Source organism: Triturus cristatus, chromosome 11 (assembly GCF_964204655.1).
Source record: "Triturus cristatus chromosome 11, aTriCri1.1, whole genome shotgun sequence".
NCBI lineage: Eukaryota > Metazoa > Chordata > Amphibia > Caudata > Salamandridae > Triturus > Triturus cristatus.
Window position 1 is genome coordinate 933090881 of NC_140594.1, and position 27482 is coordinate 933118362.

Consider the following 27482-nt stretch of genomic DNA (forward strand, 5'->3'; position numbering starts at 1 on the left):
TCGATCCAGCTCCGGGTCCATCTCGGGGGTGATGATGGGGACGGGTTAGCCGGGGGCATGGCGTTGCGCCAGGGGCGTCGTTGCCAGAATCAGCACCGGGGAAGGTTAAGTAAGGTCGACCAGCGTCGTTCCAGATCCAGGCCTGGGTCCATGGGAGTTCACCGGTGCCGGAGATGCCAGCATTGAAGGCCCAGGACCTCCAACCGGCTCTGCACGCCAGTGGAGTTGGGCTGCCCAAAGATGGAGTGGAGAACTTTGTAAAATACACAAAGCTGGGCAGGGGACGCACCGGCTCCCGGAAAGGGAGGGAGGCGTGGAGTCATCCCAGAAGCAGGCAGCAAAGACAGACCCTCAGAGCGACAATGCTCCCGGTCCCACATCGCGTCAGCTGACGGACGGGATGAAGGCGAAAAGTGGCGGTGCGTCTTGGTCGTCTTCTTCTGCTTTGACTTCTTGGAGGACTTGGAGTGCGACGAGGTGTGATGGCTCTGCGACCGGTCTTGAGACCTTACTCTCGAGCGGAAACAATGCAGAGCCGACTGCTGGGCCTCCAATAGCTTTAGGGACCGCTCCCGCAAAGACTTCGAATCCATGGCCAGACAGTCGGAGCACGACTTCGGGTCGTGGTTGCGCTCCAAGCACCAGAGGCACACGTGGTGCAGGTCTGTCACATATTATTTGAATCAAGATAAGGGGAGATAGATAAGGGGATGTGGCCTGTTAGAGCTCTCCCTAGAGGGAGGACTAGGGCTGCGAGCTACCACACGAGCAGCATTGAGTCTCTGCTTTACCAGCGCTATTAACTGTGATTTTAGATCGTGTTTTGTGACTGATGCAATTTTATTCTGAGGGGGGCTTTTATTCCTAGAATTAAGTGGGAATTGTTTTTGAGGTACTCTGACACCCCTACACACGCTACTCTCTTCGCTGACAGCCTTGCCCAGCCGTTTTTTTACTCCCGGTTGAGGCGGCGGCGGGCGCCATCTTGGGTGTGGGCAGGGGCTGCGCTCTAGTCGCGCCGGCCTCCCACCCTCCTCATCACCTATAATATGTGTGTAGGGTTCAGACGGCGCAGCGGGCTGGCGCAGCGGGCGCGCCGGACGCGCGCCGAAGCCGCGCCTAAGCCAAGCCCGTCTGCGCCCGTCCGCGGCCGACCGTGGCCAGGGGCCCAGACCCCTACATCTCGGGCGTGCCGCGGGCAGTCCTACACAAGTAAGAGGCTGCGAGACCTTTGCCCCGCTTCACTCACGATCTGTCGCCACTTGATTGAGCCACTTGACCTGGGTCCATGTCCTCATTGTACATTCAGAGGGAGGTGTCTATCGCCTGCCGTCCCTGACCCTGAAGCGATTATAGCTAAAGGGGGGCTCTTAAATTGTAGATCCTTCAGCAAACATTCCCTTCAGCTGTGGGATCTCTTACTAGATGAGGACCTGCATATATTATTTTTAACTGAAACCTGGTTAGGAGAACATTCTGATCCAGATATAGTGGATACCATTCCGCCAGGTTATACCCTCCATAGACTTGATAGAGAAAAGGGAAGGGGAGGTGGCATTGCCATCATTGTCAAACACCCTTTTGAGTGTGTTCTAAAACCAGTAAAAATTGATAACTGCGAAGCTGGTGAATTTAACATCAAACTGACCCAACACGAGGCAATTTCGGGCATCCTAATTTACAGACCTCCTGGCTCTCTGGGCAACTTCCGAAGTAGTTTACTGGAAGGGGTTACTCAGACTGCGATCAAACACAATAAAGTGTTGGTGTTGGGTGATCTGAACTTACATCTAGAGGATCCCCTACAAAAGGAGGCAGAGGGCGTTCGTCTAGTCCTACAAGAACTACAACTGGACTTGCTAAGTGTTGCAGCTACACATCAGAGGGGTCACTGTTTGGACCCTATCTTCGCTAGTTGGGACTTGATAAAGGCACTTACACCCTGTCAGCTCCCTTGGACAGACCACTTCTTGGTCCCTTTCCAATGTTTTTACCAGCCAGTTAGGGCCATTGAGAATGGGATGGGAAATATTATGAGACGTAAATGGAGACAATATTCTCAAGAAAACTTCATATGCGCCATCCAGAAAGCGCAACTACCGCTTGCTATGGACAGTGATCAGGCGAATAATGAATTTAATCAGCTTGTGACTGCCACCCTGGATGAGCTAGCCCCCATGAGTAAGGGTAAAGCAAGAGAAGGCAGACAACGTACTGCCCCATGGTTCACTCCAGAACTCCAGCAAATCAAGTCTAATTGTAAAAAACTTGAAAGGAGCTGGAGAAGGAACCCGAGCGAACAAGGTAAAAACAGTTATAGCTTAGCACACAAAAGCTACCAGTATGCGGTGCGTAGAGCTAAAGCTAAATATTTCCAGACACGCATTGAGGCGGCCGAGAGCTCCTCACGCGAACTGTTTAAAATATACAAAGAAATATCTTTAGTCTCCAGCTCTAACACCCCCCTAAGGGCCACCGTGGAGGGATGCAATAGAGTCGCTAACTTTTTTTCCAACAAAGTTAAAGCTATTTATGCCTCCTTCACCCAACAACCAGATAAGGGCATAGATTTTATAGCAGGCAGCTCGCCTGTGGCCCCTGACTCCTCGTTGCAAACTTTCGAGGTACCCGCCGCTGACAGGCTAATAAAGATCTGTCGCAGTGTGAAGTCCGGTTCCCCTAACGACCCGGCACCGGCCTGGGTCATCTCAGAGGGCCTGGTAGCCCTGGAACCATACATCAGACACGTCTTACAGACCTCCTTTTCCACGCAACGAGTCCCTGAGGAGTGGAAGAAGGCCATAGTACTGCCAATAAGGAAAAAAACGAATGTAAGCATGGAAGTGCTGGAAAACCTCAGACCTATCTCCTTATTGCCGTATGTGGCGAAAGTGGCTGAGAAGGTGGTCAATGCTCAGCTTACTGAGCACCTGGAGAGAGGGAACTTACTACATCCCTCACAATCAGGATTTAGGGCGGGCTACTCTACGGAGACAGCTCTCCTACGGGCCACTGAGACTTTAAGAGCAGGGGCGGATGCAGGACATACAATGGCCCTGATCATGCTCGACCTCAGCGCGGCTTTTGACACCGTAGCGCATTCCATCCTGCTACGGTGTCTGAGCGAAGCTGGGGTCGCGGGTCCTGCGCTGTACTGGTTACAGTCGTTTCTCACTGAAAGATGTTTCCAGGTACAGCAAGGGACATGTCGTTCGGTCGAGATGCCACTAGATCAGGGAGTGCCTCAGGGCTCAGCATTGAGCCCTACTCTTTTTAATCTCTACATGGCCTCCCTGGCGAAGGTTGTACAATCATTTGGGGTGGAATTGGTGTCTTACGCCGACGACACCCAGCTGCTGATTTCCCTATCGCAGAACACCGCCAACACCCCCACCAACTTTAAGTCCTGTATGCAGGCACTAGCTGAGTGGATGGACTCCCACTGCCTGAAACTCAATGGCTCTAAGACAGAGGTGTTGGTGGTGGGGGGAAAAAGCAAAAACTGGTCAGCCGAGTGGTGGCCTCCATGCCTTGGCCCTACCCCCATACCTTGTGAGGAGGCTAAGAATCTAGGAGTCTGGATGAATTCCTCTCTCTCCTATGATGGCCACATAAGGCGTCTTGTGGGCAAATGTTTTGGAGTACTAAAGACCCTAAACAAAACCTTAGACCTCCTACCCATAGCGGCCAGAAGGACACTGACGCAGGCACTGGTGACCTCTCGGATGGACTATGGAAACATCTTGTTCCTAGGGGCCACCGAGGGCTGCCTGGGCCGCCTGCAAGTTATCCAGAATTCCGCCGCTAGATTGGTGCTAAGAAGACCTAGGAGGGCTAATTCTCAAAAGGCGCTGGATGCGCTTCACTGGCTGCCTGTGAAGAAACGTGTGCTGTTTAAGTGCCTCCTCGTCTGTCACCGAATTGTCTGGGGCAGGTCGCCCGCCTACCTTAGGGATCTAGTCAGCCGCTACGAACCAACAAGGACCCTCCGGTCGGAGGGTGCCGGGCTGCTGACAGTCCCCAGGATAAGGAAGGCTAGAATGGGTGGACGATCTTTTGCGTTCCAAGCAGCTCAACAATGGAACAAACTTCCTCCTGCTCTGAGACTGGAGAGCAGTGAAGCGCTGTGCAGGGCCAAGCTTAAAACACATCTATACACTGTGTAGGTCACAGGCTCTCATGGTGATCGCTGGTAGCTTTAGCGCGGGGACACGCCGAGATGGCGTTACTGAGCGCTCTATAAGCTCTCTATAAATAAATTCACCTTCCGGCAAGTAGTTAATAATCAGAAATAGAATGGATCACTTGTACCTGTTTTCCAGGGTTATGCGGTTTTTCATCTATTCCTTCAAAAACCCTCATTCACGTTTAAGCGGTTCGTAGGGCGGTATATCTTGATTCTCCGCCTAATTTTCTAAAAACGTGACAGCATCATCATTGGGTTTTGTTTTATGCTTCCTCCACCCGGAGGGAACCACTGGATATTTACAGTAGTGATCAGAGATAAAAACTGTTGTGAAGTGCTCGTGTTAAGTGAGAAAATATTAAAAAAGTAAATTCCTCATGCTGCCTGGACTGTGTTTTATTTTTGTCTGGAGCAAGGGAAAAGTATAAAAAGGGGGGGTGTGCAGACAGAGCGTATAATGAGTCCACTGCACAGTCAGTCCGAGTGATGGGTCGACATGTTTCAGCCCTTAATTCGCCCCGAAGGGTCGGGGGGCTTTCGTCAGGACCTTAAGAACGTTTAGTGGGTGGTGAGATAAAGGGATATTACCCAAGATCAAATTAGGAGTTCAAATGTTATTCTGTAGAGCTCCAAGGAAGGTGTTTACCTTAAGATGTTTGTATTCAAGGCTTCGGTAAATAGGTACGGACGCGTATCTACTGCGGGATTTTGCAGGTTGCACGACTTGTGCTGACGCTGTGTTCCTGTTGCGAATTTGTGAATTTTTCACAGACATCAGTTTGTGACAAGCCTCGCAGAGTTTGAAGCTGGTTCGTCAATGGGACTTCCCTCACGCACCAGTCGAAGACTCAAAAAAGAAGTTGTCAAAAGTCAAAAAAAAAGAAGAGTCAAAAAGTGACTAAAGGGGTGCTCTCTCCGGATCTGCGCTAGGCGGGCGCAGAAAAAGAAAGAACTGATGTCAGCGCACAGGGGCGGCATCTATATAGACACCACGACGTCATCCCGGCGAACACAATGCCGAACTCGGAGTCAACCGACGCCACCTACCGCGTACTGGAGGGGTACTGCTGAGAAACAATTCTCCGTATCCAGTCTGACGCCTGGGGTGAATTCTAAAGGAAGGAATCGTTTACTAACAGTCTCTTTCAGATATTATAGTTGGGTGTTGAAATGAGACAAAAGTTAACAATAAAACACCCAAAAAACATCGTAATATACCAGTTATACTTTAGTGAACTATCTACAACTTGTGCCGCCATCATGACCTGCTTATGACCTCACATATTACATCACTCATGACATTTTAAATGACATTATCGATGAGGTCACTGATTATATTTAAATAACTGTTAAAATTGCAAATTCACCAACTCATTCACCAGTCATAGTTTATTAAGCTAAGTACAATATGGACCCAAACCATACACTGGTTCATCTTACCAGCCAGGACCTGCAGCCGACCCCCTGCGGGCAGCCAAGCCCCTGTCTTCATTTGTGCCTGGCAGTGGGTGCGACCAGACAATGTGCACAACCCCCGCTGGTAGCAAACCCCCTGCAGACCTACTATCCCATATATTTCTCACTTCTTTTTTTTTTGCTGTACCGCAGTTCTCTTGCAGTAACGCTGTACAAGTGTCACCTCTATGTTACTGAAGGGACCGGGCAAGCTTCATTTACAGAAGGCTGCACAATCCCACAGTACTATGACGGTGACGTCCGTGTGGCAGCTCCTGCAGTATCAACATTATTTTTGTGTTTGCGTTTGACCCCTGGTGGGGGGGGGGGGGGATCCTTCTGGGTCACCTGCCCCCACAAGTGCCAGAGGGATGAGGTATCCCCACCTTGCCCCTTATATGTTTTTAAAATTTTACATGGGGGGGTGGACAAGATGGAGGACAGGTAGGACGTCTCGATCCTAGCACTCTGTCCCCATAGCCGATCCAGCCGGCCTACTGCTTATAGCCTGCCCTGTGGGAGCCGAGAAATGCACCTGAGGCTCAGGCGAACCCTGCACCTGAATTGATGCCTGGAGATCGCGCCTGAGGTAGGCCCCGGAGATCGGTGCTGCAGCTGGGCCTAAGCAGGCCCTACAAACCCAGTGGCCTGGGTCCTCCCCCGATGGGTGGCTGCCTTTCAAGAGCAGTGGGAGGCGACGAGAGACCACCCCCCCCCCCCACACAGCATGGTTGTTGAGTTGCCGGAGGACTGAGGTGCTGCAAAGTGACCATGGACAGGCTGGTCTGGGAGCCAGTGGCTGATAAGCCAAGAGTGGTGCAGACAACGATAGGAGCTCAGCAGCAGTGCGACCCCTGCGTGTGAGGGTCTTGCCAGGTACACCCGGGAAGGCCAGAGCATGAAATAGGGGGGCCCAGGACGAGCGGGCTCTCCTAACGCAGAGCAGTGTCGTGAGGCCAGACAGAAGTAATGCGATGAGCTGGGGGCCTAGACCAGGTCTGAGGTGGTCTGGGCCCAGGCTGAGGAGGGAGAGGCTCTCACTATGGCAGACCACGGAGCTGGATCCACATAGTGGCAGCAGCTCCCACATCGCGCCAGTTTTGATGAGAGGCTTCCACTCGCTGCTGGGAAGGACCCTGACACCACCTGGAGCCTTCAGTGGACCACCACCGCTCTCTCACCCTAGAGAGCGCTAAAGAGAAAAGGCTGACTGCCATGGTCTGGTTAGGCATCATGTGGCCTGGTTGACATTACCTTAGACGTGAGCGAGGAAGGCGCACCTGTGTTGGGGCCCTTTGGTTTCATCTTGACTCGGTGCACTCAGTATTTATCGTGAGATAGGAGGTGGGGAGGACTGACGGTGGCGACTACCCACATTGAGTACCTTGAAACTGTACAGACTAGATCGGCATGCGGAGGGGATGGCATCAGCCCGCTTCAAGAAGGATCGCACAATCAAGGACATGTTCGGCAGATTCGCTGGGGCCCCCGCAGTGGGCTGCAGCACGCCCCCTGAACCATCGCGAACTCTAAGGGACTTCAACTCACTGGGAGACCGGGTAGCAACCCTGGAGGAGCGTGGAGACAGCCAGGAAGAGGAAATGGACTCCCTCCAGCAGGAGGTCCTCCGACTCTGTGAACAGCACCTAGACCTCCATGCTCACACCGAGGACCTCGAAAACAGGTCCCGAATAAATAACATACGCATATGGAGCGTGGCATCCAAAGCTGAAAGGGAGGACATGTTCGCCTTTGTTGGGAACCTCTTTCGCCATATTCTAGGGGCGCCTCCTGAGACTGTTATTTAAATTGATTGCACCCACCAGGTTGGGAGAGCACGGCCAGCGGGGGCCCCCCCCCCGACGGACATTCTAGTGAGTCTCCATGGCTTCCTAATGAAGTACATACTTTGCATGGCCCGAGCGAAACATACCCATTGCTTTCGGGACCAGACACCTATGGTTTTTCAGGACCTGGTGGAAATTACACTGCAACGGCATCTTGAGTTCAGGCCTGTCACGCAGCACTTACGAAAGAAAGGATTGGCCTACTTGCTGGGACACCCCTTCTGCATCATTGTCCGTCTAGAGGGCAGACTCCACTAGCTACGCTTCCTGACCAAGACCTGCCAGATCCTGAGCATTGACCCCCCAACTGGAGGGGCAGCCACCAGCGTCCTCCCCCTCCCACATGAGATCCTGCAGAAAACACAGAAAAAGCTGCGGGGAGGGGTACGGCATACCCAGATCCTACGGAGATAGCGGCGGGGCATCAAGCGGCGCTCAGGTCCATCCTAGAGCTCCTAGCTAAGGCGGACAACCCGTAGGGTCCTGGCAAAGAGGGGTATTAAAGTTGCATGCAGGCCAGGCGGGGTGGAGGATGGGATCACTGGCCACATTCTGGACCTCTTATTTTCAACTTTCAGATCCGAGAGACTGTAGTTAGGCTCAGGAACTCACGTTTCAAATGTTTTACATTTTTGTTCATACCTTGTTGGGGATTCCTGGGTTGGAGATTGCACACAGGTTCACCATGGATGCATCTTTTAACTCACACAACACTTCTGGAGACTCAGTGACCAGGTGCTACCCACTTTTCTCTCATGCATGATGCCAGTCACAACTCTTAAAATACTAACCCTGAATATAAAGGGCCTCAACAGCCAGCTTAAAGGTAAAGCAGTCTTGTCATATCTCGAGAACTCCGGGGCAGACATATGCCTTCTGCAGGAAACACCTTCTGCCGAGGGACCGCCATCGGCTTCGCTCTCCGATGTTCCCACGCCAATTATTCTTTAGCATCCTCCGAGAAGGCAGGAGTGGCCATACTGGTAGCGTGCTCAAGGTGGCAATAGGACTGTGCCGAATGAAGATCAGGAATCCTTCCTACACACAGCCTTGGCCTAGGCACTCTCTACAGGGGACACAGGGTTCTGCTGGGGGGGGGGAGGGGGGAGGGTGATCTTAATCTGGTCTTCAATACTAATGTAGAAAGGTTAACGCAGACAAACCAGGACGTAGTCAAGGAGCAGCCATAAGTGGGTAGGAGACCTGGGGCTCTGTGACATATGGAGGGCCTTCCACCCTGAGAAACGTGTACGCTAGATTAGATTATCTCCTGGGCACGAGGAATGTACACAGCCTGGTCACAGAAATTGAGATTCTCCCAGCAGCTCTTTCCGATGCCTCTGCAGTCGCGCACCATCTCTACCAACAAGGAAGTCCCCACACCGGACATGGCGCCTGCATAAAAAAATGCTGCACCGTCCTGCAGTAGTATCCTAGATCCAAACGGCTATCTTAAAATATCTCGGACTCAATGACACATCTGAAGTATCAGTTGCAACGCTTTGGGAAGCACTTAAAGCGGTTGTCAGGGAGGAATTCATCTCCATCTCGGCCACTGACAACACTATGCGCAGGGAAAAGAGAGATAGTCTCTCTGCTCAGGTCAGGGAACTGGAACACATTCATCAATGCACTGGTGCGCCAGGAGAGTTGCGCCAGTTAACTGCCCTACGCGCTCACCTAGCTGGCCTGGACCTTGATCAAGCTGAGTATTAAGCTCTTCGCCTGCGAGACTCATACTTCGTGGGGGGGATAAATGTGGTCAGCTCTTGGCCAATAAATTGCGTATGACACGCCATTCGAGTGATAGGGACATAGCGGACTCATTTAAGAACTTCTACGAGCAGCTCTACATTAGAGAAGACCTAGACCCCACGGATAGTGCCGTCTATCTTCATGATGTGAGTACATCTCGCCTCACCCCGGCCCAAGGTGAGGCGCTAGAAGATGACATATGACCCAAGCAGGTCATATCGGCCATTTCTCACTTAAAACTCTCCAAATCACGGGGCCCAGATGGCTATCCCCCCATTTTTTACAAAACATTCTGCCACGCACTGGCCCCCATTCTAACCAGACTCTAACTTCTTTACACAGCCTGGTGCGATTCCTGCATCGATGTTAGCAGCGTCTGTCGCTGTTGTGCTCAAACCAGGAAAAGACAAGCAACGGTGTAGCTCCTAATGACCTATTTCTTTGCTAAACATAGACGTCAAACTATAGACAGGCATTTTAGCAAGTAGACTTGGCCCACTTATGCCCTCGAGTGTAGATCCGGACCAGACTGGGTTTATCCCACATAGACAAACGGGCGACAACACCAAACGCATCTTACACATAATTGAGAAGGCAGCGGACCCCAAGCGGGCTTATGTTGTTAGCAATAGACGCAGAGAAGGCCTTTGCTAGAGTGCACTGGCCTTTCTTAGAGCAGGTCCTAACACACTTTTAAGGAAATTTAAGATGCAAGTCTTGAACTGCTATCATTTTCCCCCCGCAACAGTACGGGTTAACGGCTATATTTCAGACCCTTTTGCGATGGGTGGAGGTACGAGACAGGGTTGTCTACCGTCTCCTCTATTAGTCGCTCTGTATCTGGAACCCCTAGCCCAGCGAGTGAGGGATGATCCCCAGATCACCGATGCAGTCTGCAGTGGGGAGCAAACACACAGTAAACCTATACTCAAAGACAACTTGTTGCTAACCACTTTGGATAAGCCCGCCTATGCATTTCCAACATTTCTGGAGGAACTGGAGGCATTTGGCCAGGCATCGGGCTTCCGAGTAAACTTACAGAAATCGCAAGCACTAGGCCTCTCGATACCCCTGCACTGGCGACCCACCTACAAGCACAATATCCCATTCAATAGAAGTCCATTGCACTTCCATACTTGGGGATTAAACTAGCACCCACCCTTCAGCAGACCTTGTCAGTAAACTATCAACCCTCTACCGACAGGTCAGGAGCGAGATGGCTGGCTGGAGACACCATCAGATTTACTGGCTGGGCCGGATTGCAGCCGGCAAACTGTCTTTACTCCGCAAGATACTCTATTATTTCAAACACTGCCCCTTGCCCCCCAAAAGGAAAGCTTACTAAACTGCAGGCCGAAATTCTCCAATTTATCTGGATGGGAAAGAAACCCCGCATGCAGAAATAGCTGAGCAATCTACTGCCCAGGGACAGAGGTCTGGGCATCCCCGATCTCCACATATATTTCAGGGCAGCAGAGTTGCCGTATCTGGTGGAATGACACCAACCTGAATCAGAGAAGCACTGACTGTTCCAAGACAGGGCGGTAGCTGGTACCTCTCTGTGGAAGGTCCCCTTCCTAAAGAAAAGCCACGGACCAAGAAAACTATTCCTCTCCCTATCGAGTGACAATGAAAGCATGGGATCAAACAAACATTAAATGTGGTCTTACCTCTTTCCCCTCCCCAATGATGCCGCAGCTTGATAATCCAGACTTCACCCCTGGGCTCGACCCCGGAACGTTCACGGAGTGGAGACGCTCTGAGTGCCCCTCCATGGGACATATGATAGATGAGACTGAGGTACTTCCCTTCCAGCAGTTAAGCAGAGATTTTGCCCTCCCTGAATCTGAAAGCCTACACTACTAACAACTCTGACACTGGCTATCACACCCAAACAATAAACCCATCATTTATAGACACCTCACAACATACAAGCAATGGCTAGTCACCCACTCTTCAGTGAAACGTCTCAACTCTGTGATTTACATATTCCTGAACCAGCGCCATAAGCACGCATACAAGGCCAGTTATTGCAGGTGGGAGTGAGATCTGGGTCGGCAGCTGAGGGAGAAAGAATCGGGCAACATATTTCAGGGCAAGACATACTGCTAGCAACACCTCTCTCACCGAAACCTATGTCAATATTGCAACATATTGGTACCTTAAACCAGTCTGATTGCGTAAAATGTACCCAAATTGCAGTGATGGGTGTTGGACGGGCTGTGGAGCCATCAGGACTTAAGTACACACTGTGGGATTGCACCCGGCTTCAGTCGTATTGAACTCAAATCCTTGACTAAATCGACACCCACCTAGAGACACAAATACCTAGATTTCCCCTCCTACGTTCTGTTAGGCTTCCCAAACCCTCTAACATACCCATTGAAGTCCAGACGGGGAAGAAAGATAGGTCTTGCTCTAGGGGCACCAACACAGAACATCTTAAGGCACTGGGGCATCTACAGATACCTACTCACGTAGGTTGGCTACATCGACTATGGAACATCCTAGGCATGAAGAGAATCTCTTTAAAACTCACAAATGAGGGCGAGTCCTTTGGGAAATTGTGGCGTACCTATGTGTCTCTCCTCGCACAAGACTTCAGGGAATTGACATGCCCGATATATCTTCGTCTTCTGTGCCTACCAGAAGTGAACTCCAACACGTGAGTGGACACGACACTTCACTGTGTGAACTGTCCTCCTACAATCCTGACTGCAAAGGTAAACTGAGTTTTGTGGGTGGGGGAGGGATGAAGATGGGGAATATTTTTGTTTTCTTCTTCTGTTCTATTAACTGATGCCCGGTAATCAAGCAATAGTGTTTAATCGAGATGCATCCAATGATGCAAATGCACTGTTCCTGGCATTTTTTTTAATAAAAATATTTGAACCATAAAATGTTATGCAAGGACACATGGACTATGTTCCAGTGTCCTGTAATGGCAGCCACAACATTTTTCTTGAAGTTGCGGCAAGTCAATTAGATTGCTCAGTACTGTGGAACCAGTACCAGTCCAACAGTACCATTAAGGCCGACTGCAGCAGAAGTCCTCTTTCATAATCAGAGGCCCTTATGTTTTTAAATGTACGGTACTGCAAGACTCCCATGAGACCAAGCATCCAGATAACACTTTAATTTGAACTACTTCATGACCACCCAAAGCACCTCTTTAAAAGCAGCTGCACAGAGCTACACCAAATAATGAAAAGCACGCTTCATTACTAAAGTTCTAACTTTCTAATAAATTTGCTGCAATTCTGTTCAGCCATTTTTTCTGTATCACTTTCCAAACTTTCCTATAGGAATTAACATGGGAAAACAACATTTTGAGACCCCACACCAGCCTGTTTTCATGACCCCCCCCCACCCCTGACCCATCACCCCAAAACTTTACAGGTAGGAGCTGAGGGGGATAAACATTTTTGGGGAGAGTTTTGTAAAGATCTGTCATGTGACTCCAAAGTTATTATAGGGAAAAAAAACGCTCTTTCTATGGAAATTCTGACCTCACTAACTACACAGTGTTGACTACCACTATGGAATAGCTCTATATATGTATATCTATACAGATCTAGAAACATATTGAATGTTGTCATTGTGAATATAGATATATTGAATAACAAGCCTCTCCTTCCCTTATCTTCGTCGCTATCCATGAGAGGGGGATATTCTGAATGTCTTCATTGTGTGTGGATAAGAACTGCGGCGATTAGAAGGCTAAGTCCTCCAATCATGGCCTGTGTTTCAACTGGCATAGCAGCCAGCCCTACAATTTGCTCATGTCCAAAAAGAACTACACAGAAGTGTTGTGTGAAAATAAGCTTTTTTCCATTGGCCATGAATTTTCTGATGGTGTAAACAGACGCCTGTAGGTGAGCAGCTGATGGAAGCTGTAGTTCTATCATTACTCAAATTGAAATGTCTCCAGAAAGCTCAATATTAACAATTGTTTTACAATCAATACACAGTTTGCATTCTCTCCAAACACATTCAAACTTGAACCAAATCAGCAATTTAACGTTACCATTCATAACGTCAAACATACACTGAATCTTTAGTTCATTAAAGTAACACGATTGGCAATTAAGAATGAACAACAAGTAAAAGTGTACACAGCATCTTGTGAATTAGCAGATGTGTTAAGGTGAAAGCATATGTCTGTGTGAAACGAGCATTGTTTTATGCGAGAACAAAGGGGAAAAAAGGAGCAATGACACAGCTGTGTCATTTTGCAGGCAGACATGCTCATAATATGTGGATGCATGCATGATGACATCGGTGGGACAGCGTTTTCTTTATTTAGCAGTCAAAAATAAAAGAAAAAATAGCGCCATGGGGACTAGGATGGTGCTGTTGAGAGGAGGGGCAATGGAGGAGTGGGCTGAGGTAGTGGGTGGGTGGAAGGGAATAGAAGCACACAGGGGAGGAAGCAATAAGGAGGGCTAGGGTAGGCGTACATGTGAGAAGACAACACAGGGTCAAAGGGAGAATCAGACAGGTAAAAGCAAGCACACTGAGTGGGGAGAGAAAAGCAAAGAGCGAGAAAGAGAAAAACAGACCGAGGGGGTGGAGAGAAGCACATGGACGAGCGAGAGCAACATGGAATGCCAGGTTGAGTAGATAATCACACAAGGGAGACAGTTGGAAAACACATGCACTCTCATGGAGTGCTAAAAGAAAAAGAAAAAGAAAAAAGTAGTTCCCTAAAAATGAGCAGTAGCTGGACACAAGTAAAGAGGCTATACTCCATAGAAGGGACAAAACCAAGATGGACGAGGCAAGTCATTGATTAAGAAGCAAGCAAATGAGTTACATTAAACCCAAGCAATGGTAGAAAATGGGTGGGCTTTAAGACTACTGTAAGTTCTTAGTGAGCTGACATGTCTTTGCAACCAGACAGCTTGTGGTGTCTGGTAGACTTGACCTAAATAGATTAAGGGAAGAACAGCCAGTTAGGATATTTCCTCAGAAGACAAAAGATTGCAAGCCCAAAGAATAGGGAGCTGTCAGTTCTGGAGAGACCTTCCCCTCTTAACATGAGGCAATAAAATAGGGTACCTCTAGCTTTTGCTTTGTCCACAACACTCTCTCTACAGCATCAAGTGATGTTTCAACTAACGTGGTAGCTGCCCACAGGCATTCACCAGCGTGGCCTTTCAACTTGGTTACCTGAAGAAGTCTGGTATCTAAGGACATCTGAACTCACCCCTTGTCCCCAGGGAGTCAGTGTTTGATCAGCACCCAGTCACCTACTTTGGTTGTAGTGATACAGGCTCTCCTCTTTTGTTCACTTCCTAATTGGTCTTTCTGCGACAGGTCACAACCAGTCTTGAAGCTGGTATGTTGGATCCAAGATGACACTAATAGGCTGACCCAATAACAGAGCATCAATTATGTGCCAGTGGTGTGAGGTCGGCTGCAATATTTCCAGAACAATTAGATGGAGCTGGCAAAACATTCTGCCCACCGCTGTGGCTATACGGAGTGCCTTCTTTAGAAAACACATGAAGTGCACAACCTACTATTGGCCTGAGGGCCCCTGGCTGTACTCCAAGTTTGATCCCTTCCTAATTTTGGTGGTTGGCTAGAATGTATATGTAAGTACATGAAAATTTAGTGATTTCCCTTCTGGGCCCACTTTGGTTCTCCCTTACTTTTGCGTATTAGAAATTTAGGCTGCCTCTGTTTGTACAGCAACGTTTGCTTTTTTGCGATATTATTTTAGAAATACGCTGGGCACGTTTTGTTATTCACTGACTCTGCTTGAGATTCAGTCTGCACATTTTGTACAAGGCCATCTGGAATTCATAACATGGTATACTGTTTTCTGCTCGTCAACAACAGCTCTTAACGTTCTGGACATAACACGGTAGCACACCTGAGGTTTTCCAACACAGTAGTTCTTTTCATACAAACTGTGTCTAGCCCCATGGGGGAAGAGAGAATTCCGGCAGAGAGACCTGTCCTGGAACGACCGCCTGCACAGCCTGGCATGCAGCATTGTATAAATTGAGTTTACATCTATGATGAGGACCGCCTAACTATGTACGCCAGGTATGGGGTCTGTTGCCAATCCCAGACAGCACTAATAGCCCCATGCTCACATAGTGAGAGTAGGCCTAGACAAATATAATTTGCTTCGTAATAGACTAGGATAGTTTCAATAAACGTTTTTCATGTCTTTCTTTTGTTTACTAAGGGCATGGATAAGTGAGGAATGAGAGGTGATGATCTGTCTCCACAGTTCCCTTGAGGACTAGAGGGGCATGTTGCCAAAATCATCTGTTACAATGGGAAGGTTAGGAGTTCAGGTGAGGCACTGTGAGCTAGCCAGGTCCCGGGCCAACAGGTACTGATGTGGTAGAGAGACTCAGTCCCCACATTCTGACGTCCTGTCATTCCAAGGCACAGTTCTGATTTACCAGCAGAATCGCTGCGACAAAACACGGTCAAATCACCCCATCACTACCCATACAAAAACCCATATTCCACCACAAAATGTCATTTTAAGTGCTGTGCTAGTGATTTCTTGATGTGGGGTGGAAGATGAGCGGCTAGCCTTTCGAAAAGCAAAGTTTGTGCTTTGTCACTACAAGAAAAAAGTTTCCTTAGAGGCATATATGGAAGTGTCAGTAGTGCTCTGTGTTAGCACTCGGCTGGAGTAGTCAACAGAAAGTGAATTGTTTCACTATTTTTGTAGAATAATAGCATCCAGCTTGCAAGGGCAGGCATCAATTAGAAGATAGAGTCTTTTCTGATTGTAGAGTATCCTTGGTTTTTTAGAACACCTGTTATGGTTCACTCAGCATTCTTTTGGATTAGTTCCCTTATGATCTGTGGTGGAGACCATATTTGGGATGAAGCACCCACAGTAATTGCCCATGTCTAGCTGGTGGCATATCTACAATTCAGCCTGAAGAGGGTGTAGGGGTCCTCCATCTTATGTGAATTGGCCTTGTCACCTCAGATAAGAGCTCCACATGGTGATTCAGGACTTCACTAATTCCCCCGTAGCGATTTCGGCCATGTTGAAGTTGTTGCTGGTGAGTCTCATTAAGTCTTTGATAGCATTTCTCTTCATTGGTGCATGTATGAGGACATTGCTATTCACAATGAGAATTCCTGGGAATCCTCCCAGGATCTCTAGGATGACGTTTTGTAATAGAACTATGGCTGAAGAGTATTGCCTGAGGACCCCATGCATGTGGAATGCTGTTAAACTGCAATAATCAGTTGAGGTGGGTGAGCTGCTGGAAGCTGGCGCAGCTTGAGGGCCTCTGGGACCTTCAATCTTATAACAAGCTTCCATGTGGCTTCTGCATGCACCCTCGCTCTACCTTCATGCACAAAGAGGTTAAAGAAAAAACTAACATTTGAGGTATACAGTAGAGACAAATAGATACCCAATTAGTGGCCGATTTGTCCAAAGTGAAACGAGAAAAACTGAATTAATCGTGGCTTCCCTTAACTAAATTGTGTGATCTTAGACAAATACTTCATTTTACAGATCCTCCTTTTTCTTTACTTTTGCATATGGAATCTCCTTTAAATACATGACTTCAGAATACTAGCTGTCCAAAAACATATTGTGTTCGATTTAATACACCACATACAGGGTTCACGTGACAACTTTCTTGCCACTCAATTCACTAACGGCACGGTTGCCAAGGTGGGGCAGTGCTGGGATGGTTTTAAATTCATGTTTATAAACTATGTAAATTGAAAAAGTACTTTGCAGTGCTATAATGTGACACAATGTTAATGCTTCCACGTGTTACATAAATACTTATTTGAATTTTGAAAAGACGCTATATTTTGCATGATGTTTATTGTATGATTGACATGGCAAACATTTTCATGGCTCGGCTCAAGCAGGGGCTTTAAGAGCCAAGCCAGACCCTTGGCTCAGCTCGCACTGGTAATTTGTTGGCTTGTCCACACCTCTAGGAATCCGGCTAGAGTCTGATAAGGCTGAATGGGGTCGCAACTGTTCTGGGGTGCTTGTGTTCTCATCTAGACGAGATCTAGCTTAGCCTAGACGTACGTGTTTGAACCTGGCCATGTCCAATATTCATATGGCTGATTCACATCTGGAGTGGTATTGGGGGCAAAAAATAGTGAACTGGAATGTGACCCTAGCAACTGCCATTGACTGAGACTTCTGCAACCAGTCCACCTCTCACCTTTGTATTTATTTATATTAAGCAATTTTTGTGCCAAAATAACTTTAATATTACTATATTTTTAAATACAAATGGTGTTCAATCTAAAAGGTCACGAAAAAAAGAAGCATGTTTTTCAAATCCCTATTCTGTTTAGCAGAGTAACTAAAACAAAACTGACATGTTGGCAGCCGAATTTTGCTTCAGTTTTTTTATTAGTAAACTATAAAACATATATCATCAAAATAAATTAGGAGAATTAGCTCAATAAGTTATGGGGCTCACACTCTTGAGGGTTATATTTCAGGCCAGTGGACAAAGGAAGCCTCATTAATTCTAAAAATTGACAATCCTCTGAACACAACATGGTTACACCATAAAGTACGGACTGGCTATGGTTGAGACCAGCTCAGGACAACAAAGCCCCCCTTATCTACGATATGCTGCACTATGGTCAAGGACATCACACCTGGTCTTTGAAGAAGTGGAATAAGGATGCTGAGCTTGTTCTTGGAAGTAAACATACCTTGACAGACGAGCTCAGGAAGCTGCTAACATGGATCTTTGGGCCTGGTGAAGCGGATCCGCGACCAGCCAGAGCAACGCCGAGGTGCTTACTTGTTGGACTTCCTGTACATAAAAAGTAAGTTACATGTGTAGTAAACGTTTCTGACGACATTGAAATTGCTGAAGAACACTGAACAGCTCCCTATACGTACTGACAAATTCTTAATTGCACAGTGCAGAGGAATAGGAACTACTGGGTGCCTGAATTACCATGACCGGCAAATATTTTTGCCCTTATGATGGGCAATACGTTTTTAGGACAGAAACGGAGAATAACAAGCAGATCTAAGAATTGTTGGCCCCTTTCCTTCCTGAAATCTCTCGATACATAATCATTTTCCATGCTCACTTTCAAGATGGTGGGAAACTGGCACGCAAAGGCCTGAAGAATTGTTTATTGTTTACGTTAACTAAAACCACAACAATACATTTTCGAATAAATCAGCGAACTGTTGTAAAAATTATTATATAAATCATAAAACCGCCTTAAAAAATATTTTGTTTGACAGTTATCAGCTCTCAACTCTATATAAGATATCATAAATCAATTAATCTCTTAGTAATATTCTATGGTTTTCAAAAGTTTATAATTAACAGCTAATTAGACCAAAGCATTAATTAACACCTAATCAGCTGCACGAGGGAGAATGTTTCTCCAGACGTTCTTGCCCAACTCTCCATTATTTTAAAATACAAAATTCTGGGTCAGGACCAGTCAGTCTTATTTGATGTTAAGCTACAATACCCAGGATTCATTTTTTTTTAATACATTCGCGTGTGCAGAGAGGAACTTTATTAGCTGACAGTTCAGTGGGGTGTCTGTTGGATCCAAGTCTGCTATAATTGCTGATCTGCATGTCCTTATACCTCTGATGTTCATAGCATGTTTTAAAAAGGTGGCACACAAAGGCATTCAGTTGCCCCAGATTTATTTCTCCACCCAATAAAACTCGGAAAGGTGTGGGTAAGTATGTTCACTCCACACGCCTCAAGAACGGGGTCTTGAGATTTTAACCACGGGAAAACCCAGGGTGGGAGTGTCTAAGAAAACAGCTGTGATTCCATCTTTTTTGCAAAACAAACCAGACAAAATAGAGATTTCAGTATTCCACATGAACTGGCAAAGCTTGTGGAAACTTAGTTCTAAAAGGACGATCTAATGCTTTTTTTTTGTCCGCATGTCAACATATGCGTCATGCGCATGATTTATGCGCATGCCCGGCTGGCAAGTTTGCAATAGGTTAGCGTTAAAGAAAGCCCATTCTAAGGGCACCGCCGATGCATGAGCATGAATCATATGGTATGCGTGCGCAGTGATGCATGGTAGCAATTTTTAACTTAGCGATTTAACATGGCAGAAGCACATGTAACTGTAAATTTAAAGTACAAAATACAATAAAATACATTTTAATAGTAAAACAAAGAAAGTGCAAGAAAACGAAAAAAGAGGCACAAGGGCAATATGAACATGGTGAACCTTCGTACAAAAATTAATATATATTGAAAATAGGAGTGGGTTCGAGAGTGGAAACTAGAGCGTCAGGGTTCAGCGCAGGGGAGTGAAAAGAGTACACCAGCGCAAAGAACAAGCAGGGGAGAGCTCAATGAATCACATGCACTCTCATGGAATGCTGAATGCAAAATATAAGACAGAGCAGTGCCATTATACAACTCATGCAATCAAAACACTAGAAGACCAGAATGCTCCTGGACAGGGCAAACACAAGAATAAGGAAGAAACAGACTGACTCAAAAGCAGACGCCGAGATATATAACAAAGCCATCCAAACATGAGCATGGGGAGGATGCGTATTGAAAACAATCGGTCAGTTAAACTGGCAAAGCTGTATGGAGTCCAGACCTAAAATAGGACACTGTTCCTTAAATATTCGGACAGTTATGTATACCACACCGAAGATCACAATGTTATTTGAATACAGGATTTGGAGAGTTATTAACCCTTTCGCTGCCAGGCCATTCCCACCCCTGTGCCATGCCCTTTTTTGACCATTTTTGGTAGTTCGTGCTTAGGCCCCCATAACGTTTTGTCTACATAAGGTATCAACACCAAATTTGCGTCTTTTTCTTCCAACATGCTGAGGATCCTAACGGTATCATGGGTTTGTGGATTCCCTTGGAGGGGACCAAGAAATAAGGCAAAATACAGCTAAATTAGTTTTTTATGGGGAAAAATGGGGAAAAGGGTTGCAGAAGAAAGCGTCTCGTTTTTCCCCTGCAAATGGATCAACGAAGGGTTTGTGGTTCAAAAGCCACCAGCTTTCAGGCACAGGCAGACTGTTTTCCACAAACCAAATTTTTCTATACAGTTTTTGCCCGTTAGTGGGACATTGCCTATTATTTGTACTTTCAACCTCCTTCCAGTTAGTGGTAGAAATGGGTGTGAAACCAATAATGGATACCGGAAAGCTATACATTTCTGAAAAGAAGACAACATTCTGGATTCTGCAAGAGGTTATTTGTGTACATCCTTAAAGGTTTTCCTATTGAAACTAACAGTTGCAATTTAAAAAAAAATGAAATCGAGTTAAATAAAACCAGCCATGTCTACCTACATTTTTAGCTGTAACTTCTTCTAACTACGGTAGATTTTTTAAAGCAATATACCATTACGTCCGTGAGACCCTTCTGGTTGCGTGGATATTGAATATGCTACTTACCAGTATGCATCTGTCCTTGGCATGTAGGGCTGCTGACATTCATATCTGTGCATAGATCGCCGCCTAGTGTTGGGTCCGGATCTTTGCACGTTGTTGTCCTGGAAGAGTCTTCGAAGTATCCTGAGATAGGTGACTCCTCCCCTGGACCACAGTGCGCATGGGCATCCTCTCCATCCTCAGATTGTTTTTCGTCATTGTGGCAGTGATGGAGTAGATACAGAAAGTGATGACCATGCTTACAGTAATTCTGAGAGCTGCAGCTGCTACAGGCGCCGGGGAGGAGGGTGGGCGATATGAATGTCAGCAGCCCTACATGCCAAGAACAGATGCATACTGGTAAGTAGCATATTCAGTTCGAGGCATGTGGGCTGCTGAATTCATATCTGTGCATAGAATATATAGCAGTACCCTCTATTAGCGGCGGCTACCAGTGCCAGCTGCAGCGGTCTGAAAAAGAGTTTTGAGAACAGCCTGTCCTACAGCTGCCTGCTGTTTTGATTGCACATCTACACAATAGTGTTTGGTAAATGTATGTGTAGTGGACCAGGCGGCTGCTCTACATATATCATGCAAAGGAATGGTTCCCAGGAAAGCCATGGAGGCCCCTAACTTACGTGTTGAGTGGGCTCGTGGGGGAATCGTTAATGTGCGTTTAGCTTTTTGATAGCAAATTTGAATACATTTAACGATCCATCTGGCTATACCTGCTTTGGAGATGGCGTTACCTTTGTGGTGTGGGGCAAAGGCAAAGAAAAGTTGTTTTGTTTTCCTAAAGACTTTAGGGCTCTCTTTACATCCAGTGTATGGAGTGCTCTTTCTGCGACAGTTTGTGGGTTTTGAAAGAAAACAGGCAGTTCAATAGTTTGATTCATGTGGAACTGCGATATCACCTTGGGCATGAATTTGGGGTTGGTACGTAGTACGACCCTGTTGGCGTGAACCTGTATGAATGGCTCTTGAAAGGTTAGTGCCTGGAGTTCACTAACTCTCCTCAAAGAAGTGATCGCTACTAGGAAAGCTACTTTCCAGGTGAGGAATTGAATTTCGCATGAGTGTAGAGGTTCGAAGGGTGGACCCATCAGGCGTGTGAGGACCAAGTTGAGGTTCCACATTGGAGCTGGTGGGTGGCTTGGAGGAATTACTCGTTTGAGTCCTTCCAAGAATGCTTTGATGGCAGGCACTCTGAATAAAGAGAGGTGCTGCCTGTTCTGGAGATAGGCTGATATTGCGGTCAAATGGACACGTATTGAGGTGTATGCCAGATTGCATCGGTATAGGTGTAAGTAACATAGGTAACAAATTATGTTTTGGATGGATGCGTCTAGCGGGTTAATGTCATTGATATTGCAATAAATTACGAACCTTTTCCATTTGGCTGCATAGCAAGCTCTGGTAGTGGGTCTTCTAGCTTCCTTAATGATGTCCATACAGTCAGGTGGCAGGTTTAGGTAGCCAAACTCTAGGACTTCAGGAGCCAGATTGCCAGGTTCAGCTGTTGCGGATCTGGGTGCTGAATCTCTCCATGGTTCTGCGTCAAATGCGCGGGTTTGATCCGCAGCCTTTGATGCGGCACCACAGAAAGTTCGAGAAAGGTGGTGTACCATGGTTGGCGTGCCCATGTTGGAGCAACCAGGACGAGTGTTAGTGAGTGTTGTCTGAGTTTGCGTGCCACCAGCGGTATCAATGGTGCTGGGGGAAAAGCGTACGCAAATCTGCCGGACCAGTTCATCCATATCGCATTGCCCTGCGACTGCGGGTGTGGGAACCTGGCGGCAAAGCTTTGGCATTTTGCGTTTTCGCTTGTGGCGAATAGGTCTATCTCTGGATGACCCCACTGCTGGAAGTACGGTTGGAGTACTGATGGGTGTAACTCCCACTCGTGCATCTGGTGGCTGTGTCTGCTGAGCAGATCAGCCATCTGGTTGTCCTTGCCGGGGAGGTGTTCCGCCATGAGGAACATGTTCCTCTGAATGGCCCACTTCCACATGCTCTGAGCCAGATGAGACAACTGTGGAGAGTGTGTTCCTCCCAGCTTCTGTATGTAGTACATGGCAGTCATGTTGTCCGTCCGGATCAACACGACTTTGCTGCACAAATGTACTTTGAATGCTTTCATTGCCAGGAAGATTGCTATCAGTTCTAGAAGGTTGATGTGCATCTTCTTTTGTTGTATTGTCCATAGTCCCTGCACTGTGTAGTTGAGTACATGAGCTCCCCATCCCTGGAGAGACGCGTCCGCTGTCAGTATTATTTGTGGAACAGGCTCTTGGAACAGTCGGCCCTTGCAAAGGTTTTGTGGATTCCGCCAATGCAGAGAGTTGTATGCCCGACCGCTCACCAACACTAGGTCTTTTAGTTGCCCGTGAGCCTGATTCCATTGACGTGCTAAGCACTCCTGAAGCGGGCGCATATGTAGTCTCGCGTGTGGGACTATGAAAATGCAGGAGGCCATCATGCCTATCAACTGCATGAACACTCGCGCAGGAAGGGAGTGTTGGGGTTTGAACTTGGAAATCAGCATTTGCATGCTGTTGATCCTCACTAAATTTGGCTGAGCTGTGGCTGCCAGAGTGTCTATGGTCGCACCTAGGTACTGTTGTACGTGTGCGGGTTGGAGATGTGATTTTGGATAATTTAGTGAGAACCCCAGACGGTGAATGGTGCGGGACATGTGGCTGGCACATTGCTGGGCTGACTTTGCCTGAACAAGCCAGTCATACAGGTAAGGGTAGACGTGAATGTGTTGCCTCCGTAGATGTGCAGCCACAGTAGCTAGGCACTTTGTGAAAACTCTGGGTGCTGTTGTCACGCCGAAGGGAAGAACCTTGAATTGGTAGTGCTGCCCTTGAATAGTGAACCTGAGATATTTTCTGTGTGAGGGGTGAATGGGTATGTGGAAATACGCATCTTTGAGGTCTAGCGTGGCCAGGAAGTCTCCCTGTTTGAGCAGCGGGAGGACTTGTTGTAGGGTGAGCATGTGGAAATGCTCTGAGAGAATGTAGCGGTTGAGGGGTCTCAGGTCTAGTATAGGTCTGAGTGACCCGTCCTTTTTCGGTATTAAGAAGTACAGGGAGTACACCCCCGTACCTTGCTCGTGGACAGGTACGACCTCTATTGCGCCTTTTTCCAGCATACTTAGCACTTCCTGCTGTAATAGCGCTAAGTGCTCTGAGGACATAGGACTGTGTTTTGGCGGTATTGTGGGTGGAGTGGAGGTTAATTCTAGGCAGTAACCGTGTTTGATAATATCTTTGACCCACCTGTCCGTGGTGATGGTGTTCCACGTGGACAGGAACCTTTGTAGCCTTCCCCCGACAGGTGTTATGTGGTCGGGAGGAAGGGAGAGGGCGTCACTGTTTGTTCTTGGGGGAGGACCTGGTATTGCCGTATCCGCGTCCTCTGCCCTTTGTGCTGGAGCCACGATAACCACCCCGGGTGTTTTTATCGTAGGTACTTTGTGTGTTGCCCTTGTTGTAGGTTTGCTGTGACCCCTGTCCTCTACCTGCTCCTCTATTTCCGGGGCGACGAAAGGAGCCACTCCGAAAGGTCTGCGTTTGGAGAGCCCCCATGGACTTTGCAGTGTCTGTGTCCTTTTTTATTTTTTCTAGGGTGGTGTCAACTTCTGGTCCGAATAAGTAGTCGGGGTTGACCGGCTGATTGAGGATGTTATTTTGAACCTCAGGTTTGAATCCGGAGATTCGTAACCAGGCGTGTCGTCGTAGCATGACGCTGGTGTTTATTGCTCTGGCAGCTGTATCTGCGGCATCCAGTGCACACTTAATGGATGCGTTCGGGAGGAGTTGTCCCTCCCTGATGAGGATCTCTGCTCCCTCTTTGTATTGGTCAGGGAGATGTTGGAGTAGGGTTTCTAATGTGTCATAGTGTGCGCGATCGTAGCGAGCTAGGAGCGCCTGGGTATTGGCAATACGCCATATGTTAGCTGCCTGGGCTGCAACCCGTTTGCCGGAGGTCTCTAGCACCTTGGACTCTTTGTCCGGGGGAGGAGCATCCCCAGTTGTCTGCGAGTGCGCCCGTTTGCGAGCATTAGCGACTACGATGGAATCCAGAGGCAACTGGCCTCTAATGTACGTAGGGTCCCCAGGCGCCGACCTATATTTCTTGTCGATCCTGGGGTTTATTACTCTTGCCCTGGTGGGTTCTTTGAAAATGTCCTTTGCTGGTTTGAGGACACCTTTCAACATGGGTAGAGTTTTGATATTCCTTTCTGAGGATGCGAAAGTATCCATTAGAAAATCGTCCTCGATTGTGTCAGAGTGGAGTTGCACACCATGATTGGCCGCAGCACGTTCAATGAGGGCGTTGAATGCGGCAGTGTCCTCTGTGGGAGACGTTTTCGCGCCATATAGCTGTGTGTCCTGTGTATCCATAGGTGCACCCGGGTCTACAGGGTCATCCCAAGCCTGGTCAGGGTCCTGTTGGCCTTCAGGGTCCATCTCCCTGGGGTAGGGGACGTCGTCACCCATGTAGTCCTCCAAAACGTCGGTTTCGGAGGGTGTCGGAGAGAAGGGCTGTGGATCTAGGTAAGAGGTATGGAGACGTTCGTAAAGAACTGGTTCCGAATCCGCTGGCAGCTTTTTCTTTAGCGGGATCCGGTAGGAGTCCAAAGCTCGCTCGGAAGATATTCTCCGCTTGTGGAGCATAATTCTGCCGGTGTCGGCATCCATGATGTGGGACGGTGACGTCTCCGTAGGAGAGCGTTCGGCAGGTGTGATCCTTTTTTGGGTGACACGTGTTCTGATTTCAAACAGTTTGGGCGCCGTGGATGGCGGCAGGCCAAAAGTGATGTCGGGTGTTGCTGGAGAAGCTTTTTGAGCTTTTTTCGGCTTGGAGCCCGACGTGTCCTGGAGGGCTGCCTTTTCTTTGATGCGTTGCAAGGACGCTGCAACTTGTCGCACCTGGAACGCCGACGGTTCTTTGGCGCCGAGCGGTTCTGTAGAGGCAGGCGTGGACTTCTTCGGAGCCACGGGGTCATCGAGTCGAGGATAGGTAGTAGCTGTCGACGGCGTCGATGATTGGGCCTTAGGTGCTGCTTTCGAAGTGGTGTGCGACGCAGCTGCCATTTTGACCTTCGTGGCCGGAGCCGATTGTTTCGGTGCCGGGTGCCGAGGCGGTTTGGCGGTACCGATGGCCTTTTTCCGTGTGTCGGCGCCAACGTCGGCTGCTGCGAGTTCGGCACCGAAGTCCCGTTTGGTGCGGTCGGTGCCGATGGGTTTGGCTGGCGGCGAAGGTGTAGCGGGCTTCGATCCGACCAGTGTCAGTTTCAGTTTCGGTTTCTGTGGAACCGATACGACTATTGGTTTCGGTTTCGAGGAAGGAAAACCAGTCGTTTTGGGCACTAATGGCTTTCGCTGAATGTCCGAGGCCGGGCCAGAGGGCGGGGCCGAAGAACTGCGGGATAGGTCTTGGGTAAGGCCCGAAGGCGATCCCTCGACCGGAGCCATAGACTGACGCACTGGGATATCCTCCGTCTGTACGGGTAGGCCTTGCTCGTCACCGGAGCCACTTTCTTCGGCCCCTAAGGCCTCATCGTAGTCTCCTACCTCGGTGTCGGCTTCTTCCCTGTGAAAGAGTTGGTCTTCGATGTCTTCCGATCCGGAATCGTGTTCGGAAGCGGGGCTGGAGGGTAGGTTCTCCACGCCTTCCACATCTTCGTCCTCGGCGCTGAAGATGTTGGTTGGGGCCGGTGCAGCTTGCTGCGCTTCAAGTCTCGCTGCTCGTCGATTCCGGAGAGTCTTTTTGGATCGGAATCGGGCACAGGCCATACATGTGGATTCGTCGTGATCCGGTGAAAGGCATTTGTTGCACACCGGGTGGACGTCGACATGGGGATATTTCGCATTGCAAACAGGACACCGCTTGAATGGTGTCCTCGATTCCATCGTCGATGTGGGGTCGATGGTCGGATATGATGCGAAAAAGTTGTTTTTGAAGTCAGTAAACTAACAAGTAACTGTCGATACCGATCGGGAACAGTACCGACGCGAACTAAAGGCCTTTTGGCCTGAAAAAAAGTTTTCCCTAACTTGAGTCAAGATAAGCACATCCAAACCCAATGGCGGAAAACAACAATCTGAGGATGGAGAGGATGCCCATGCGCACTGTGGTCCAGGGGAGGAGTCACCTATCTCAGGATACTTCGAAGACTCTTCCAGGACAACAACGTGCAAACATCCGGACCCAACACTAGGCGGCGATCTATGCACAGATATGAATTCAGCAGCCCACATGCCTCGAACATAGGGTTTCCAGGTTCACCAAGATCCCGAGGTACCAAGAACCAACCAATAACTGAGCTGCACCTTGCAAAGGATTTTCATTGTCTACCGGGTATACAGCAATTCATTTGGTAAAATATAAATAGTGAAAAATAGCCACAACGGAAACCTATGTATTTCATGTAATGGGAAGAAGAAAAGGAGTTTAGAAGCAGTGGTTATTTGCACATCTGAATTTGTGGGTAGCCATACTTGCATGTAAATTAGAGGGCATTTTTGAAAAGGACTTCTTTTTTACCCACTATCTTACATTAGGAAGGTAGAAATGCATAGAAATACAACTGGTAAGAACACTTGTTCTACTATTCTGTGTCCCTCTTGGTCTCCCGATAAACATAGTACCCCACTTGTGCCTATTGCCCGCAACAGGAAACGGCCCAATACGCAATGTGGACCCATCACATTTTTCCACAGAAAACTGACCCTTTTTTAGCAAAGTGCCTAGCTATGGATTTTGGGCCCTAGCCCTAGAACGTCTGTGCCCATTTTGTTTTTGAGTGGGGTGGGGGCATTGGCATGCCCATTCTGGACAA

At 48.1% G+C, this 27482-nt stretch overlaps 1 protein-coding gene across 4 annotated transcripts in view; it reads right to left on the reverse strand.

Moving 5' to 3' along the window:
• The window catches only part of YEATS2 (YEATS domain containing 2), a 1415500-nt gene that overhangs the window by 967119 nt on the left and 420899 nt on the right, over window positions 1–27482 (reverse strand). For all 4 annotated transcript variants that reach the window (XM_085634927.1, XM_085634925.1, XM_085634929.1 and 1 more), the window contains one exon: window positions 17935–18038. In XM_085634927.1, the coding sequence (XP_085491053.1) occupies window positions 17935–18038 (104 nt within the window). The remainder of the gene's footprint in view (window positions 1–17934; window positions 18039–27482) is intronic.